At 34.8% G+C, this 16,971-nt stretch overlaps 1 protein-coding gene and 1 long non-coding RNA gene across 4 annotated transcripts in view; one reads left to right on the forward strand and one right to left on the reverse strand.

Annotated features, from left to right (window-relative positions):
* The window catches only part of LOC124081362 (uncharacterized), a 43,882-nt gene extending 36,826 nt beyond the window's left edge, over positions 1–7,056 (reverse strand). Inside the window, exons 1-4 of one of the 3 annotated variants that reach the window (XR_009225241.1) lie at positions 6,854–7,046; positions 6,676–6,734; positions 3,392–3,573; positions 83–1,780 (exon numbers count right to left, since the gene is read on the reverse strand). This is a non-coding gene — a long non-coding RNA (uncharacterized LOC124081362). Of the gene's footprint in view, positions 1–82; positions 1,781–3,391; positions 3,574–6,675 lie in introns of those variants that run through there. The other 2 variants (XR_009225240.1, XR_006848024.2) reach the window with 2 other exon arrangements.
* Positions 1–8,985, forward strand: part of Rgs13 (regulator of G protein signaling 13) — a 34,758-nt gene extending 25,773 nt beyond the window's left edge. Inside the window, exons 6-7 of the mRNA XM_046427566.2 lie at positions 4,395–4,561; positions 5,597–8,985. Of these exons, the coding sequence (XP_046283522.1) occupies positions 4,395–4,561; positions 5,597–5,785 (356 nt within the window). The 3' untranslated portion in view covers positions 5,786–8,985. The remainder of the gene's footprint in view (positions 1–4,394; positions 4,562–5,596) is intronic.
* Positions 8,986–16,971: the final 7,986 nt, after the last annotated feature.

The following is a 16,971-nucleotide window of genomic DNA, read 5'->3' on the forward strand; positions in this document are numbered from 1 at the left end:
TGTGTGTGCAGATGAATGAATGCTAGCTAGATACATGTTTTTACATGATCAATAGATTGAAAGAATAAAAGGAAACAACAAATTGTCAACAATGGATACTACTTTATTAGATATTTTCTGTGTTAATAACATAGCATTTTAAACTACTTTTATAATAACACAGCAAAGAAAAAGTAGGAGCAAGATTAGAAATGATTAATATCCTAGAAACCAAACCAGAAAATTTTAATAAAACAGGAAGATTTACTATAAAACTTCACACAGATTCTGGTAGAATTATGGAATTTATTATATCTCCAGTGGTACAGATTTAAAATTAAAAGGTGAATTTAAAATTGGTTTGGACATATTTCTAATGGACATAGCTCACTTTTAGGACTTAATACATGGTACAAGACTTGACATCTTACAGAAAAACATGATCCTGGAATAAGATAGACCACCATTCTGATTCAGTCAAGAAATTCCATGGGCTGGGGTTGTGGCTCAGTGGTAAAGCACTTGCCTAGCAAGTGTGAGGCACTGGGTTCAATTCTTAGCACCACATATAAATAAATAAAAATAAAGGTTCATCAACAACTTAAAAAAAGAAAGAAATTCCATGTTTTTCTACTGCATCAAGAAACGATGTCATGTGTCATCTTGTGTGTCATAGGAGTACTAATTTTAGTGACTACTTTTAAAAGGGCAAGTTAGAGATTTCCAAAAGCAACACTCTGATTCTTCAAGGAAAAGGTATACCCCACATATGCCATAAACCTATTTCTGCCACCCTCTCAACTTAAGTGAGCAATTCTGTTGCTTAGCCTTGAATCACTCTTCTGCAGCAGAATCATGGTCTCCTGAGCATAGTGCTCAGGAATGATTGTAATTTAAAACTTCAGAATGGGCCACATTGGGTTCGATTGTCTGATTTGGGAAAGACTTTTTTACATTATGATTCATGTGGTACATGCATCAACCAAATTCTAAACTGGTAATTTAAGTATGAATTTAATATTTACTATGATTCCTGAAACAGTTTTACATAAATGCACTCTCAGCGGCTTGTTTGGATAACATGTAGCATACTCAGACAAAAATTAACCTAATGTATACAGAATTCTGCAAAACATACCAATCACATAAGTCTACTCATTCCACGCATCAGAATCACATCTGAAATATCAGATGGGTTCGAGTCATCCAGGTCAGCTTCTGCTAAGTTATGATAGAGTAACAAATGACATTAAAATCCCGATGAGTTACAGTAAGAAAGGTCCCTTCCTTGCTCATGATACACAGCAACTAAGGTCAGCTCTCACTCTTTTCTCTGTCCTCATTCCAGCCTTTAGGCTAAATGAGCAGCTTTTTTTCTAGGATACATTCTCTTCATAAGGAAGGGAGAAGCAGAACCAACCACATGAGGGTTCTTAAACCATTCTCTCGGAACTACACACAGCACTTTTGCATGTATTTTATTGACTAGCACAAGTTCAATGGCCAGTGCAGATGTAAATGGGATAGGGAAATATAATGCCTTTAGAGGAAGGGCAGGGAAAAACTTAGAATAATACTGCAAGCTGTCACATCAAGCATCTATGCTAACTATATTTTATATAGTATATATGGAAATGATCACTCAGAAAACATAAAAACTATATAGAGCAACACATAGATTACTTCATTAGCAAAGGTCTTGAGAATTGTGGAAACATTAGGCAAACCTCAAAAGAAGCAGAAACTCATTCTTCTCCATCAGGAGGGAAGCGAGGAAGGCAGGTGTAAATGCAGGTGGGCTCTAAAATGACAATCCATAAACATTTTAATACAAAATCAAGCAAAACATAAACACAAATCTGAATATTACAATGTGGAATCTAATAGGGGTTTCCAGATCATCTTTCCACCCCACCCACTTATCACTCTAGGAACTATGGCTGACTCTCATTCCATGATCTATGGATTTTTACCAGGTGTCTGTTTGTCTCTCTGTCTGTCTCACATATGCTCTTTCTTTTCCTATTCACTAGCTCATTTCTTAATTTTTATTTTAAGGACCTTATTTTCTGTTCCTAACTAAGCATTAAGTCAAACTTTCTCTTATTACAAACTATATGCTTATTCATTTTTAAATACAGCTGTTTCTTTCAATATATTCTGAAAAACACTAGCTTGAACTTAACATGTTAAACCAGAAATAAATTTTTGGTTGTTTTTTTTATTTGTTTGTTTGTTTGTTTTGCTTTTCCCACCCATTCGCCTATTTCCTTAATAGGAGGGTCAGTTGCTACATGTGTTCTCTGCTCCATTTCCTGTGCCTATGGTAAGGCAAGGTACAATTTAAAGTCACTTTAGCATGAAAATAAATTTTTTGTTTGCAATCTAAGTTTAAATATATTCCCCCTTTCGGCAGGAACATCTAGTCTATGTCATTTCCTATGTCACATACCTATATATGCTCTGCTCCCATCTCATATGTCCTCCATATTGAGGTAATATTCCTGTCAAATAACTTACTGCCCAATTTCAGGAAGGCTGCATATGCTCACATGACAATATTAAGCCATGGTCTAAGTTTGTGTATTATTAGGATGTTATATTTCTTGCAGATTACCAACTTTCCATAACCATACTGCCTCCATAGAAGGTATATACCTCTATTTGAGTTTTTTTTTTCTTGAATACAAATTACTTTGTTATCTTTATTCCTGTATCATTTCTGACAGAGTAATTAGAAACCAAGAAGTCAAAAAGTCTGACTTTCTCGTGTTAGAAAATTTGATCTAAGCTCTTAGAGGAAAACATGATTAGATTACTCATTATTTCCATTCCATTTAATTATGCTTACTTTTCAAATAGTTAATGCTACTGACCAATGTTTTATTAATCAAAATCCTTTTTCACTTTCTGGATATGTTTATGGCTTTGATTATGGTGACAGTTTCATAGGTATACACTTAACTTCAAACACATCAGGTTGTACACATTAAATTATGCACAGATTTTTGTAATAGGAAAAAAAAAGAATCCTATGATAGCAGTCAGGGTCTAAATGGTCATGGATTCAGCGTGTCTATACACACATTTCTATCAAAAGTTACTTTGGCTGGGTGCAGTGGCATCTGCCTGTAATCCCAGAGGATGAGATAATTCTGAAGGCTGAGGCAGGAAGGGAAGGGAAAAACTGAGAATAATACTGCAAGCTGTCACATCAAGCATCTATGCTAACTATATTTTATGTGGTATATATGGTTGCAAATTCAAAGCCAGCCTCAGCAACTTAGTCAGGCCCTAGGCAATTTAACAAGACCCATCTCAAAAAGGGCTGGAAATGTGGCTCAGTGGTTAAGCATCCCTGGGTTCAATTCCCCATATCAAAAAAAGAAAAAGAAAAAGAAAAGAAAGTTACTTTGTTGTTTTGTCATTTAACAATTTGATTGCTCAGGCATGTCAACAGACTTCATAGACACCAAAAGAAGTTTAATATTAATCTCGAAGTATTCATGGTGAACCTTGAGAGTACTTGGTCTTCCCAAAAATTCTGATTCATGTGTTAGATTTTTGAAAGCTGTCTTCTTCAAACAGAAGTTCCTAGAAAATAGTGCCACAATCAAGAAAAGCTCATGCAACCTTTGTCCTTATATACTCATTCCAGAAAGGCAGTTTAAGACCAGACCTGAGGATAACTATCTTGACATCAAGTGTCATTTGATGATCATGCTCCACATAATCACTGCCCTGTACTAGATTCCAAGATAGTTTCCAATATCCTATCTGAATTCCATTCCTTGCCTGGTCCCTATTTCTGATGTGAACCATAAACCATGAATAAGAAGCTTAATTTTCATCCGTCTGTGTTCTCCTGCACTGACTGCCTATTCAGAAACACTTCAGGCTGTACAACCTGATAAGAATATCACTTCCACATGGCTTGAATAGTTTTCTTCCAACCCTGCCCTGTCTTTTTAGAATCTACACTCTGCTCTTACCCACCGGTTTGGCTTGAGTTCTTAGCTTTCTCTTATCATGATCAGAGCTCTTCCTACCTGCCCAGCTTAAGCCTTTTTTCTAGGTCCCTGTGACATCTCCTGTCCTATGTGTCATAGACCCATCCACAGTGGTGAGAAATTTCCTCTGAGTGACTCAGAATGAAGAGATAACCTCACCGATGACTGGATTGTTTGAATGTGCCTCAGATGTATAGATTTAAGAGTGTGATAGATACAGATATGGATATGAAACACTCACTTGATAAATAATTAGGGAGATTTTATTCAGACTTTTGTTTTAAGCTTGATAAATAATTAGGGAGATTATATTCAGACTTTTGTTTTAAGCTGCATTTTAAATATTGTTCAGACTTTCTGATAATTTTAACTATAAAAATAAACTGATTTCTCTACTACTTTTAGATGGTCCAGTAGTCTATGCAGCATACTTAAAAATGGAGCACAGTGATGAGAACATTAAATTCTGGAAGGCATGTGAAACTTATAAGAAAATTGCCTCACGGTGGAGCAGAGTTTCTATGGCAAAGAAGCTTTATAAGACCTACATCCAGCCACAGTCCCCTAGAGAGGTAAAAACCGATGGGAAATGAAATCAGTGCATCTTTTGACACTAATATCTGTTAATCATCCATACATGCCAGGCACTTTACATCCCAGTATCTCCTAATATGTTATAAATTTGATATTACTAACCTTATTTTATAGATTAAAAAAAAAAGAATTTGTAAAGTTAATGAACTTGCCCAGTGTCATTACAGTGGTAATGTTAGTATTCAAACTTAGGCAGTCTGGCTCCAAAGTTTCTCATTAGATGATCTTAATTCCCAGGAAGGTTAAAAAGAAAAAAAAAAAAGTGTCCTTGCCAACAGAAACTACAAATGCCATAAATAGGCATGTGCACATCCCAGTGGCAATCCACCACCACACCAGAGATTACTGTTCACCTTCGCATAAAACCAACAGACCCAGCAAACATCCACGTTGTGATTACCACCAGTCATTTACAGTGAATGAAACAGATTCACTGAGACTTTTCCTAGCAGACAATGAAAAATGAACATTCCTATTGAGGGAAAAGAACAGACGATGGTAACTTATTCTCTGAAATTCTTATTTGGAAATTTTTTTTGGTTTACTTAGACAACCACTTCTGCCCTCCATTTCTCCTCTTCTCACCTTCTTCCCATTTCAGGGCATATTCAGTGAAAACAATCTTTGTAACTAATAAGGAAGATAGATTTTAAAATAGAACCAACTTCCCCTTTCCTTAAAAAGAGGCCTTGGTTTCATAAGCTTCCTCGTTTGCAGACATCCACTAAAAAGCCACCAGCATCCTCCTAAGTAGAGTGTGGTTTCTGAGACTCCTGTGGTCTTAGGCCAGGTGGCTTCTTTATTCCTTTGGGATGTGAAGGTGGATATTTACTTTTAAAAAGCAAAAAAAAAAAAAAATATCTCTGCTAAATCTTTTTAGATATCTATGAACACTGTGAGCAAAATTACCTACTGGACTAAAAAGGAGGGGGGAATAAATGAAACCTTCCCGTTTTACGTGTCCATGTTTAATTGTGCTTACTTAACGCTCTACATGTAATTTCCCTTTTCAGATTAACATTGACAATTCAACAAGAGAAACTATCATCAGGAACATTCAGGAACCCACTCAAACATGTTTTGAAGAGGCTCAGAAAATAGTATATATGCATATGGCAATGGATTCCTATCCCAGGTTTCTAAAGTCAGAAATGTACCAGAAACTTTTGAAAACTATTCCTGACTGCCACTCAAAAGTTTAAATTGAAGATTGTATATAGCAAGTACTTGTTTTGATCTTTTACTTTAGGAAAGCACAAATCACAACAAAAGAAGGAATAAAACAGAAATCTAGCTAAAAATTTATTTCTAGTTCCAAAGAGAAAGATTCCAAAAGGAATGAACTTTACAATTCTTATAAGTAACACAAGGTATAGGATACCTAGCTTCATTACATTAACAGTATATAGTAGCCAACTAATGGACTTTTAATTAATTTTGCTGTCATCATGCATAGATTACTTATTTAAAAACTTTATCTCTGTGAATTATGTCTCTATCATGAACGTATTCTGCAAATATAGTATTCTTAATAACTCGAATTAGTAGACAAATTTGGTATTTGTAATTCAGTTGTATTTTATCATGAGTAATATTAAAAAGATACATTCTTGAGAGATATTTAATCTGTATAATTTTCCTATTAATCTGTTCATAACTAAGATTCTATAACATATCTTATACATGTGAAAAAATTGTGATGTTCTTTAAAATGTGTTTTTTCATTTATTCTTGCACTTAACATTGCTATAAGGATAGAAAATTTGATTCTTATTTTTTGAGAATTGATTCCTCACAATATAAATTCTTCATGATCTTGGTAATAAATAAATCTAAACATAAATTAAAAGTTATAAACATGCATTTTTCAAGGACACAAAAAAGGTATCATTTCAGTATAAATTTCTAAAGGTCTAATGTTGGTATTTTATAATGGTGAAAATATATAATATTTTTACTTTCCATAGATTTCATAGAAAGTATAAGGAGTTTAACACATTCATTTGATCTTACCTTACTGTCATTTAAAAGATCATTCTTTTAAAGACTACAGACTCAACATCCACATTTGGAAGCTCAACATAGTACTTACACGTTTAACAGTTGATCTCCTGCCTTTTATACTTAAAAAAAAATTCAGGTACTTCAAGTCTTGTATTTTGAAAAAAAAAAAAAAAGAAATCATTAAAAAGTTATTTCCACCCTGGGAATCATTTTCAAATGTTCATGTTTTTTCTTGGCTTTGGAAAGTAGATTAAAATAGATGTTACCCTTGTTTTGAAACAAAGCTTCCCCTTTCTTCCCAGTGATTCACTGCTTCTCTGTACCACAGCACTCTTAATTCCATGAGCCATTACATTTTATTGTACCTAGAAGAATGATTTTGTTGGTCATATGCCTCCATGGTTCACAGGGTCCCAGGCATTTTGTCTGTAGTGTTTATTCCACTTTTAAAAAGAGCAGCATGAGTAACTGCACAGTCAGCCATAACAAATTCAGGTGCTGAGGAGGTCCAAGCCATTAACCACCTTGATCCCAGCTCTGAAACTAAGGAGGTCTTTCTAAATAAATGAGTGAATAAACAAAGAGGCAGCACTGACAGAATAAGAAATCCACTTTGACTACACATAATGGAAAGGATAGTAGATTCATTGTTAAGAAACTTTGGTTTCAACTCTAGATATCTCAAATTATTAACTACATAAATTTATTCACCTCTGAGAAATCTACAGAAAATTATAAAAGTTTCTTATTCCATCTGCTCTTCAGTTTCCTCATCTTCAAAATGAAGTAGTAAGACTAGATAATAGACATCCCTAGCTCCTCTCCAGCTTCAAAATTTTGTACCTTCAGTACTTTTAAGTAATTAAGTGCAGCATCTAAAGGGGTGTGTGTGACATCCTGTCACCTGTCCTCTGACTTTGTACAGTTAATAGTAAGACATATCTTCAAAACTGAACTTTGTCACTCAGGTACTCTTCTAAGATCATACATGCTCAGATGTTTATAAATCATGAACAGTCACATACATACCCCCATTCCCCTGCTCCAGGTCTCCCCATAACAGTCACTGCTGAATTCCATGTTGGGCTTCAAGAAAAGGCCTCAGGATTGTGAAAAACAGTATACAGCTTCCTCAAAAAATTAACATATTTTGTCCCATAATCCCAGATATGGAATACTTATAAAAACTTAAATATATAGTATAAATCATGTAATCATATAATTATATAACATAATCATACTAAATAATTCTAATTTTAATTAAAATAAGAATATATAAGCCCTAGATTATGATTTTCAACATATTTTAATGCACGTATGCCAACTTCATTGAAATATTAGATTTGAAAACTTGGGACTTAATGGGTTATAAATAGACCTATCTTGATCCAGCACTGCACTTCTGGGTATATATCCAGGGATTGAACAGAATCTCAAAGAGATATCCCTACTTCCATCTTCTCCACAGCATTATTTACAATAGCCAAGACAGGAGAACAATCTAAAGGTCTTTCACAAGATGATTAGATAAAGAAAATATGAGACCAGACATATATACACACAAATACAAGTTGAGTATTCCTTATTCAAAATGCTTAGGACCAGAAGTGTTTCAGATTTCAGAATTTTTATATTTTTGGATAATTTGCATACACATGAGATTTCTTGAGGATGGAATATAATCCTAAACGTGAAATTAATTTATTTGTTTTATATGTACTTATATGTATGTATATATACATACAGAGTATAATTTTATATGATATTTTTAGTGCTTCTATGTTTTGACTATGATCCGCCACACAAGGTAAAGGTGTGGTATTTTTAACTTGTAGCATCATGTTGGTGCTCAAAAGTTTTCAGATTTTGAAGCATTTCAGATTTTGGATTAGGGATGCTCAACCTGTATTATGCAGTCAAAGAAAAAAGAATGAAATCCTCATTTTTGCTAAATGGATGGAGGAAAGCCAAATGAGTAAGACACAGAAATACCACATATCTCTCTTACACATGGAATCTAAAACAGTCAATCTCATAGAAGAGGAGAATAGCATGGTGGTTGCCAGGGTTTGTGAGGAGGGGAAGGATAGATATCAAAAGGTACAAAGTTTCAGATATGAAAGGTGGGTAAATTCCAGAGATCTAATGTACAACGTGATGATAATATATAATGATACTGTCCTGTATACTACTAAGAAGGTAAATCTTAGATAGTCTTAACACACACACACACACACACACACACACACACAAATACTAACTATGTAGAGATAACAGACATTAATTACTGAAATTGTGGTGATCATTTCACAATGGACATATCTATCAAAAACATCAAACTGTATACTTTAATATATGCAATTTTATGTCAAGAATATCCTAATAAAGCTTAATAAACACTATGGATATGTCAAAATGAACCCTACTATTATGTATAACTACTAGTTAAAAAAAAACTGAAATAAAAATAAAAAATAAAAAGTTAAAAAGCTCAGATTGTTCTATTAAGTTATGATAGAAATTTCAGAATAAAATATTGCTTTTCTTCACAACATACTAAATTTGGGTAATAATATCTATAAAATGATAAACTGCAAGACTTATATTGAATAGAAACAAGCGGAATATTGTTAGGATCCTTGGAACAATGGGGAATATTTGCTGATTATTGTAGAGGTCAAGAGTGTTTTAGTCAGCTTTTTCACTACTATGACCAAAAGACCTGACAAGAACAATGTTAGAGGAGGAAAAGTTTATTTGGTGTTCAAGGTTTCAGAGGTCTCAGGTCCACAAGTGGCCAAAGCTGTTACTCCGGGCCTGTGCTGAAGCAGAACATCATGGTGGAAGGGTGTGGAGAAGGAAAGCAGCTCAGGACAAGACAATCAGGAAGCCAAGAGACCTCCACTCACTGGGAACAAAATATAAACCTCAAAGGCACAGCTCCAGTGACCTAACTCCTCTAGCCACACCCAACCTGCTAACAGTTACCACACAGTTAATCCATTCAAGTGGATGAATGTACTGATTAGATTAAGGCTATTATAACCCAATCATTCCACCTCTGAACTTTCTTACATTGTCTCACACATGAGCTTTTGGGGGCAACCTCATAGATATCTAACCCGTAATGGACAGTAACAGAACAATATTAATTTTTTGAGACAAAAGCTATGTCTTACATTTCATTCTCACTGAATGAACTACAATATGCTCCAAAAAGATATAAATCAAAGAGTCAAGGAGTTGGTAAATGAATCACAGTTGTTGTTTTCTTTTTATTCACCAGTGAGAAATGAATAACTCTGGTTCCAGATCTCCTTTACACTCTAAATCAGCAATTTAAAAGCAATTCCTGGTTTGCATAGAAAATACAAGACTTCAGAACTAACATACGCATAAAATTAATATATCATGGCCTAAATTTGAGTCATTTAACAAATCCTCTATCTACTGCATGAAAACAGTGAACAAAAAACATGCATTTCTACTAAATATTAATGATATGGAAGAAATTGTGACAATGCAAGCCAACTGAAGAGAGGAAAATTAATAAGTGGTATGAGTGGGATGGACTGGTGGAAGGGAGGGCAAGCTTTAGGGAAATGCTCAGTCATCCTATCAATGAAACAGAGTCATTCTAGTGAAGTGTTTTCATTATTAACACAGATATCAAATGTTCTTTTGATTTTTTAACAACTTATAATTACTCTTCTAACCAAAGGTGCATGGTCCTTGTTCTCAATGAGAAAAAGGTGAGTTGAATGAGTGTGGATGAGTGTGTTTATCAAATTTTCTTTTGAAACAATTTCTACAAACTGAGCTTCTACATGTTTAATTAGTTTTCACTTATCATTGGTATCAACTGCACAAAATTTGCTTTGGGCTCCTGTCATGCCAGGTTCTTAGCATTTCGAGAATATACTAGTAAATAGAATAATTAGCATTCTTTACTACTTCCCTCTTCCCTTCTGTACTGCAAAGCAGAGTAAGCCTAACCTCCAGTTTTGTTTATACTCTGGTTTTCACCTCCAAGGTACAATCTGTCTTTCCGTCTCTCTCAAAGTCTTTCCACACACCTAATATCCTTAGACTTACATCTAATATCCTTAGACTTTAGCAGCAGGCTTCAGTGTCCTTATCAATACAACTGACATGATAAAGAAAGCCAAATGCTGTGCATGATTTTATTATACCCCATTACAATTTGCCCATCATTTTCTTTTCTATAACTAACTTGGACTCATTTTGAAGAATAATTCCTTCAAAAATGGAAGTTCTCATGAGGAGGTAGATAATGAACTACTTATTTTGCCTTTAAGAATAGTTAAGAGAGATCTTTTCAAATATTTGACTTAGGAACGAACAGACAATATGAACTTAAATCTTACCTCCGCTTATTAAGGGCTGTTTATCCAAGAATTTTACATAGAAGTAAATTCTATGTTAATTAATGATTAATTTATAATTTAATGAATACTTTAATATCTTGATATTCTAATGCTGTTTGTTTTTCTTAAGAGATCTTTAAAAGCAAAAAAAATACATTTGCTTTATTAAAACAATTCCAAAATTGACATTCATCAAATCGTTATAAGGAGATATTCGTATTAATGCATTTTTGATGTGATATTTTTTCCTTAGTAGTCTGAGATTCATGTATTTTTTTTAAATTGACTTCTGCAGTCAGAACCTGAATATATTCATGATTGTTTTCTATTTAGATACATATATACATTTTCAAACTCTGAAGATGGATGAGGTAAGCTTTCATTGTCTTTGAATAAAAATCAGATATTCTCCAAAATAAGCTAGTCAGAAAGATTTGTGTAATTCAGAATTCAAGCATCCTGGCAGAGATGACCACTTCCCTACTTACAATCCATCCATCACATCGTAGTTTTATCCACTGTAAAGGACTTTCTACCAATTTGGGAAAAATGACTATGGAGAAAAGAAATATGCAGCTTTCTTTAAAGACATAAAAAGCTGCAATTTTAGGAAATGGTAAGACCCACTGCTCAAAAATATCTTCTGGGACCTGAACCTCCCACCACTGGTCAGAGATGAAAAATGGCTTCTATACTCATGTTGCAAGTGAAGAGTGAATCACCAGGGCTGACACTTTAGCTGTTGCCTAGCAGAAAACAAAACTGGAAAAAATAGAATGCAGATAGGATAGCATAGGAAAATACTTAGGCTGAGTGAACAAAGACATTAGAGTAAATAGGGGTCACCAGATACCAAAAAGGACTTGCTAATCTGGAGGTGGGAGGACAAAAAGGTATTGCTTACAAAAATCTTCCTATGTTGTTTGCAGAAAGGCAAGGAGGAAGCTGAATTTAAAGTCAAATATTCTAAATTAATAATCATAGATCTTTGTAGAAAAAAAGAAGTTACATTTCTATAAAATAAAAACAAGTATTAAATTATTCAATAAATAATATGTATAGAAGTATTCCTTTCATAAAATAATTCTAATGAAGCAGAGATATTAGAAGGTTTCTGCTCTCAGGACATGTGAACTGATAATTCAGACACAAAATAAAAATAATCAATAATAATGGTCCAGGCAGACATGGGTAAAGACTGTTCTAGAACCTCACAGGAGCATCTGCTTCTACCCAGTGGGATCTATAAAGGGTGGAAGAGACAATGTTTAAGATGATTCTTGAAGAATAATTAAGAGATGACTCAAAGGAAAGGGGAAGGCTGTGTGGGTTGAACAAGGGCTAGAGAGGAAAGAATCCTGTGGCAATTAGAAGATTTAGAAGATGTTGGAGCCTCTGGAATCAGACAGCTCTAAGTTCAAACCCTGACTCCAACACTGAGCAACTATGAGAAGTTAAGAAAACTGCTTATTCTCACTTAACCTTGCTTTTTCCTTATCTGTAAGAAAATAATTACAATGCACTAATAATATCTGCCTCATAGATTTCTGTATTCATAAAGTGCATATAAAGATCTCATTTTGTGTTCACTAAGATTTGTCTATATTATTGGTTGCCATAAAAGCCCAAATGAAAGTAAATGAGAGTTTGAGCTAAGAAAAAGATAAACCTTTTCTGAGGGAGAAACGGAACAGATCAGATTTGAGCAATAAGGGAGACATCACTGATGGAGCACAGTTTCTAACAGGCAGCAGGAAAGTGCAGATGCCACTCACTGAGAAAAGGAGCTGAGTAGGATGAGCAGGATTTGGGAGACATGTAGAGTATGAGATGACTACATGCTATGAGTGGGGCTCCAGAGAGGAGAAGAGGCCAGGAATGTGCATCAGGGAACTGCTGGCACAACCAAGTCACTGACCGAATGAGATCTTACAGGGGGAAAATGTGCAGGAGAGAGCATGGAAACTCAAAGAATCCAGCCAAATATCAGGAAACAAAATAACAAATTAATAACTCCTAAAATTTCATTGTAAGCTCATAATGATATTTACAGCAATGATAATGATCATTTGTTATGTTTTACTACATAAAGTATAATATGCAACATTTTGACATGTTATTCATTCATTCAACAGATAATGCTAAACATCTTGTATGGTAACCTGGTTATCAGAGATGGGGATTCAACAACAAATCAATCAGAAAACTCATCTGCCCTCATGGAGTATACATTGCCTTTATGAATTAAAAAAGTAATTAAATAAAGACAATCCCATCAGATTATGTGATATAATGAAAGAAAATACAGAAAATAGCAGAGGCAGTGAGGATGCACTGGAGAAGATAGTCAGGGACCCTTGTATGTAATTCACATGTTCCTCTCTTCCTGACAATCCCAGGAAAGTGTAAGAATTCCAAGGCCTCAAAAGTTAATTAATGTATGTGTACATGTGTGTGCAAAGAATACTTAACGTAAGCCCTATAACTTATATTTTTTATTGTACAAAAAAAGTATGTTAACTATAGGAACAACATTGTACAGCAGATTTCTAAAATTTATTCATCTTACATAACTGAAATTGTACCCACTGGTTACAACTCCCCGCTTCCCTCATCCTTTAAGCCCTTGGGAAGCACCATGATAATCTCGGCTTCTACTAATTTGACTGTGTTAGATAGCACATATAACTGGAATCATGCAGCATTTGTCAGGAGGCAAGAGGATCCCAAGTTCAAAGCCAGCCTCAGCAATAGCGAGGCGCTAAGCAATTCCTTGAGAGCCCTGTCTTTAAATAAAACACAAAATAGGGCTGGGGATGTGGCTCAGTGTTTGAGTGCCCCTATGTTCAATCTCTGGTATCAGAAAAAAAAAAAGTAAAGACTTAAACATAAGACTTGAAACTGAAGCCTCAAGAAGAAAATAGAAAGAAAAAAAATTGTCCAAAATAAATAAGAACCCCTAAAACTAAATAACAACACCACCATACCCCCACACAGAGAGAGAGAAAAAAAAACTAGTAACCTGATTTTTAAATGAGCTAAGAAATTGAATAAATGAATTTTCCAGTGCCTCTTGACTAGAAACAAGATTGCTTTCTGATTCTAATGCCTTACTTCCTCCCACAAATAAGCTAAATGGAAAGTACATGTACAATTACCTAATGTATGTAAGTATGTATTCAAATTTTAAATACCATTATCTATACAAACTAATTTAATATGGAAGTTGGCTCTTATGGCTACCTCTCATTAATGCTGCTAATAAACTCCGACAAATTGGTTTAAAACATCTTTCATGCTTAGGTCTCCACTAGAAAAAGTATTAGCAGGGAACTGAGGTAATGATGCCTAAGTTCCAGTACTAAGATGAAACACTTTAATTAGAAAATATGTTGCATAAGCTAAAAATGGCAAAACACATATTGGGTAACCCATAAATATTTATACAAAAGGGAGAAGACGAAGGTAGACGAATCAAGCTACCAGCTTATCCATTAGTTAGAAGCCCACCAGCAGCATCCCAGAATATCACTCTTGGATGAAAAGTGAGCAGAGAAAATCTAGGACCCATATCAGGGCCACAGTCACTGAGTACCAACCGGCTGCATTCTCAATTTGAGGTCCTAGAGGGACAGGTATTGGCAAACCTTTTCACTTGCCAGCCACACGTGCAGCAGTTATCAGTCACTTTTCAAAGACACCACCCAGCATCTGGCACCTACCACTGTTGCCTTGTCCTACAACCTTACTTTAAATGATAAATTAGCCACTTAGGGCTTAGATAATGTACCTAGGTATAAATAAGTATGTTCATGGAAAGGACAAGTGACAATTTCAAATTGTAACAGTTTACCGGGAAGAGTGAGTTCACAAATGAATGAAGTTACCATAGCACATGCAGAATGCTGATATAGACTATTTTGATTAAACCTCAAAACAATTCTGCTAAGATTGAATTTTATCCCCGACATATAGAAGAGAGAAGAAACCCAGCAAACAGGATTTGGGGTGCAATCTGCACCCAAAGTGATTGAGTACTGAGATTCAAGCACACAAAGGTCTGGTAGCAGAGTGATAATAGAACCTGCCCTGCAGGGATGCTGTATGAATGGAGTTGATGGATGTGGATGCCAGACCATAGCACCTGGAAGGTAATCGGGATAGCACCTGCCTAGATTTCCAGCTACTGTGGTAATGGGACAGTGCTTAGGCAGGAAAGTCCCAAGTGCAAGGCTAGCATGGGCCACTTAGTGAGACCTGGTTTCAAAATAAAAATTTGAAAAAAGGATATAGTTCAGTGGTAGAGTGCTTACACAGCATGTGTGAGGCCCTGGGTTCAACCTTCAGTCCTACACACTCACACACAAAAGACAGTTATTAAAAGAGAGGAAATGTTCTAGAAAGTAATAGTTCCTGAGAATCAAAATGGACGGAAGCAGATGTTAAAATACAAGAAAAAAATTAAATATGTAGTTGGGAAACAGAAGCGGCAGTGGGGTAAAGTGTGGGGAATATCACCCTCATATATCAAACAGAATTCACGATCCTGGTATGTCTTAATTTAGTGAGCTCAAATTTATTCATTGTTTCATTATCACATCACTAAATACTTCATATGTGTGAGATATCAACCCGATTACAGGTGGTATGTAGTAAGCTAATAATTTGCTCCAAACCTTCAATATACTTAGATGCCCAAAGAAAGGAAAAACAATCACGATGCAAATAATGCTAGGATGGTAAACAAACAACGTTTATAATGATTAACCTCCTTCATTAGAAAACTACCCTTCCTATTAAGGAAACTTCTCAGCACAAGAAAAAGATATGCCAGATCTATAAACACATTTAGTTTGAAAGTTATCCTTTAAAAGGAATGATGTGAAAGAAGTGAGAAAATCTACTGGACAACTTGACTTCTTGACAAAATTTCAACTCATTATGCTGCTTCTAATTAATAATGTATTTTTCTATGTTATTACACACTTACAAGTGCTTCTAACTGGCAGCATATGCTGCTGAGTTCTTTCTTGCAGGATTCTGCAAGTGAGAAGAATAAGAAGTGACAGTTAAGGTAAATATAGTCTGTCTTATGCTGATAGCACTCATCCGCCCAGTGACTCATACGTAAGTTACATCCCAAGCAACTAATTCTAAAATTGGAGTGTATGTGCTAGCACAGTTTTAATGTCTCAGTTTGGCAGTTTATATCTATAGTTGCCACAATGAACTTTATTATTAGCTGAAAGTTTTGGTGAGAAGTATCATAAATGCTTTTTCTTTGAGAAGAGAAAGAGAAAAAAAATAATAAGAGTTTCCATTTCCAGGAAAAAACTTGGAAGCAACCAGGTGCCTGGCACATGGATAGTCATTTTGTTTTCCTTATCTCATGTAAGTTTCACAATAAATGTGCAACAAAGTTATTATTAACTACATTTTAATCTTGAGAAAACTAAAGTTCAGAGACATTAAAAACTTGTCCAAACACACTCAAGGAACTGAGAAAACAAGCCAAAGCTAAACCTAAGGTCTTTCTGATTCCAAATCTATACTTGCTAATAATTTTTTTTTAAAAAGATATTTTATTTCTTAAAGACCAAAATTGCAACTTTTTTTCAGTTACATGCATGGAGGTCAGATTCTGACATTGAAGGGACACTTGTGTAACTAATGATTGAGTTTCTTCATGAATCTCGAAGTATCTATTGTCATCATTCAAATGATATCTTAAAGATGATTGCCCTCATCATCATAAAGATAAACCTAGAAAGTGCTTCTTATGCAAACGCTAATTAATATAAATCTAAAAAATCATTAGGGCCTAATTTTAACAGATCTACAGATTATTTTAAAAGATCATTGTCATCATCCAAAGGCAGGAAAATGGTTCTGATAGCATAGACCTGAACAATCAATAGTCCAGGTAACAAGATGATGTTCAGAGCAAACCCCTGAGGTCACAAGCCAGGAAGCCAGTGCATCTGTTGCTCACTAGA

Source organism: Marmota monax, unplaced genomic scaffold (assembly GCF_021218885.2).
Source record: "Marmota monax isolate L192 unplaced genomic scaffold, Marmota_monax_Labrador192_F-V1.1 WCK01_AAM20220418_F8-fsc00202, whole genome shotgun sequence".
Lineage (NCBI taxonomy): Eukaryota > Metazoa > Chordata > Mammalia > Rodentia > Sciuridae > Marmota > Marmota monax.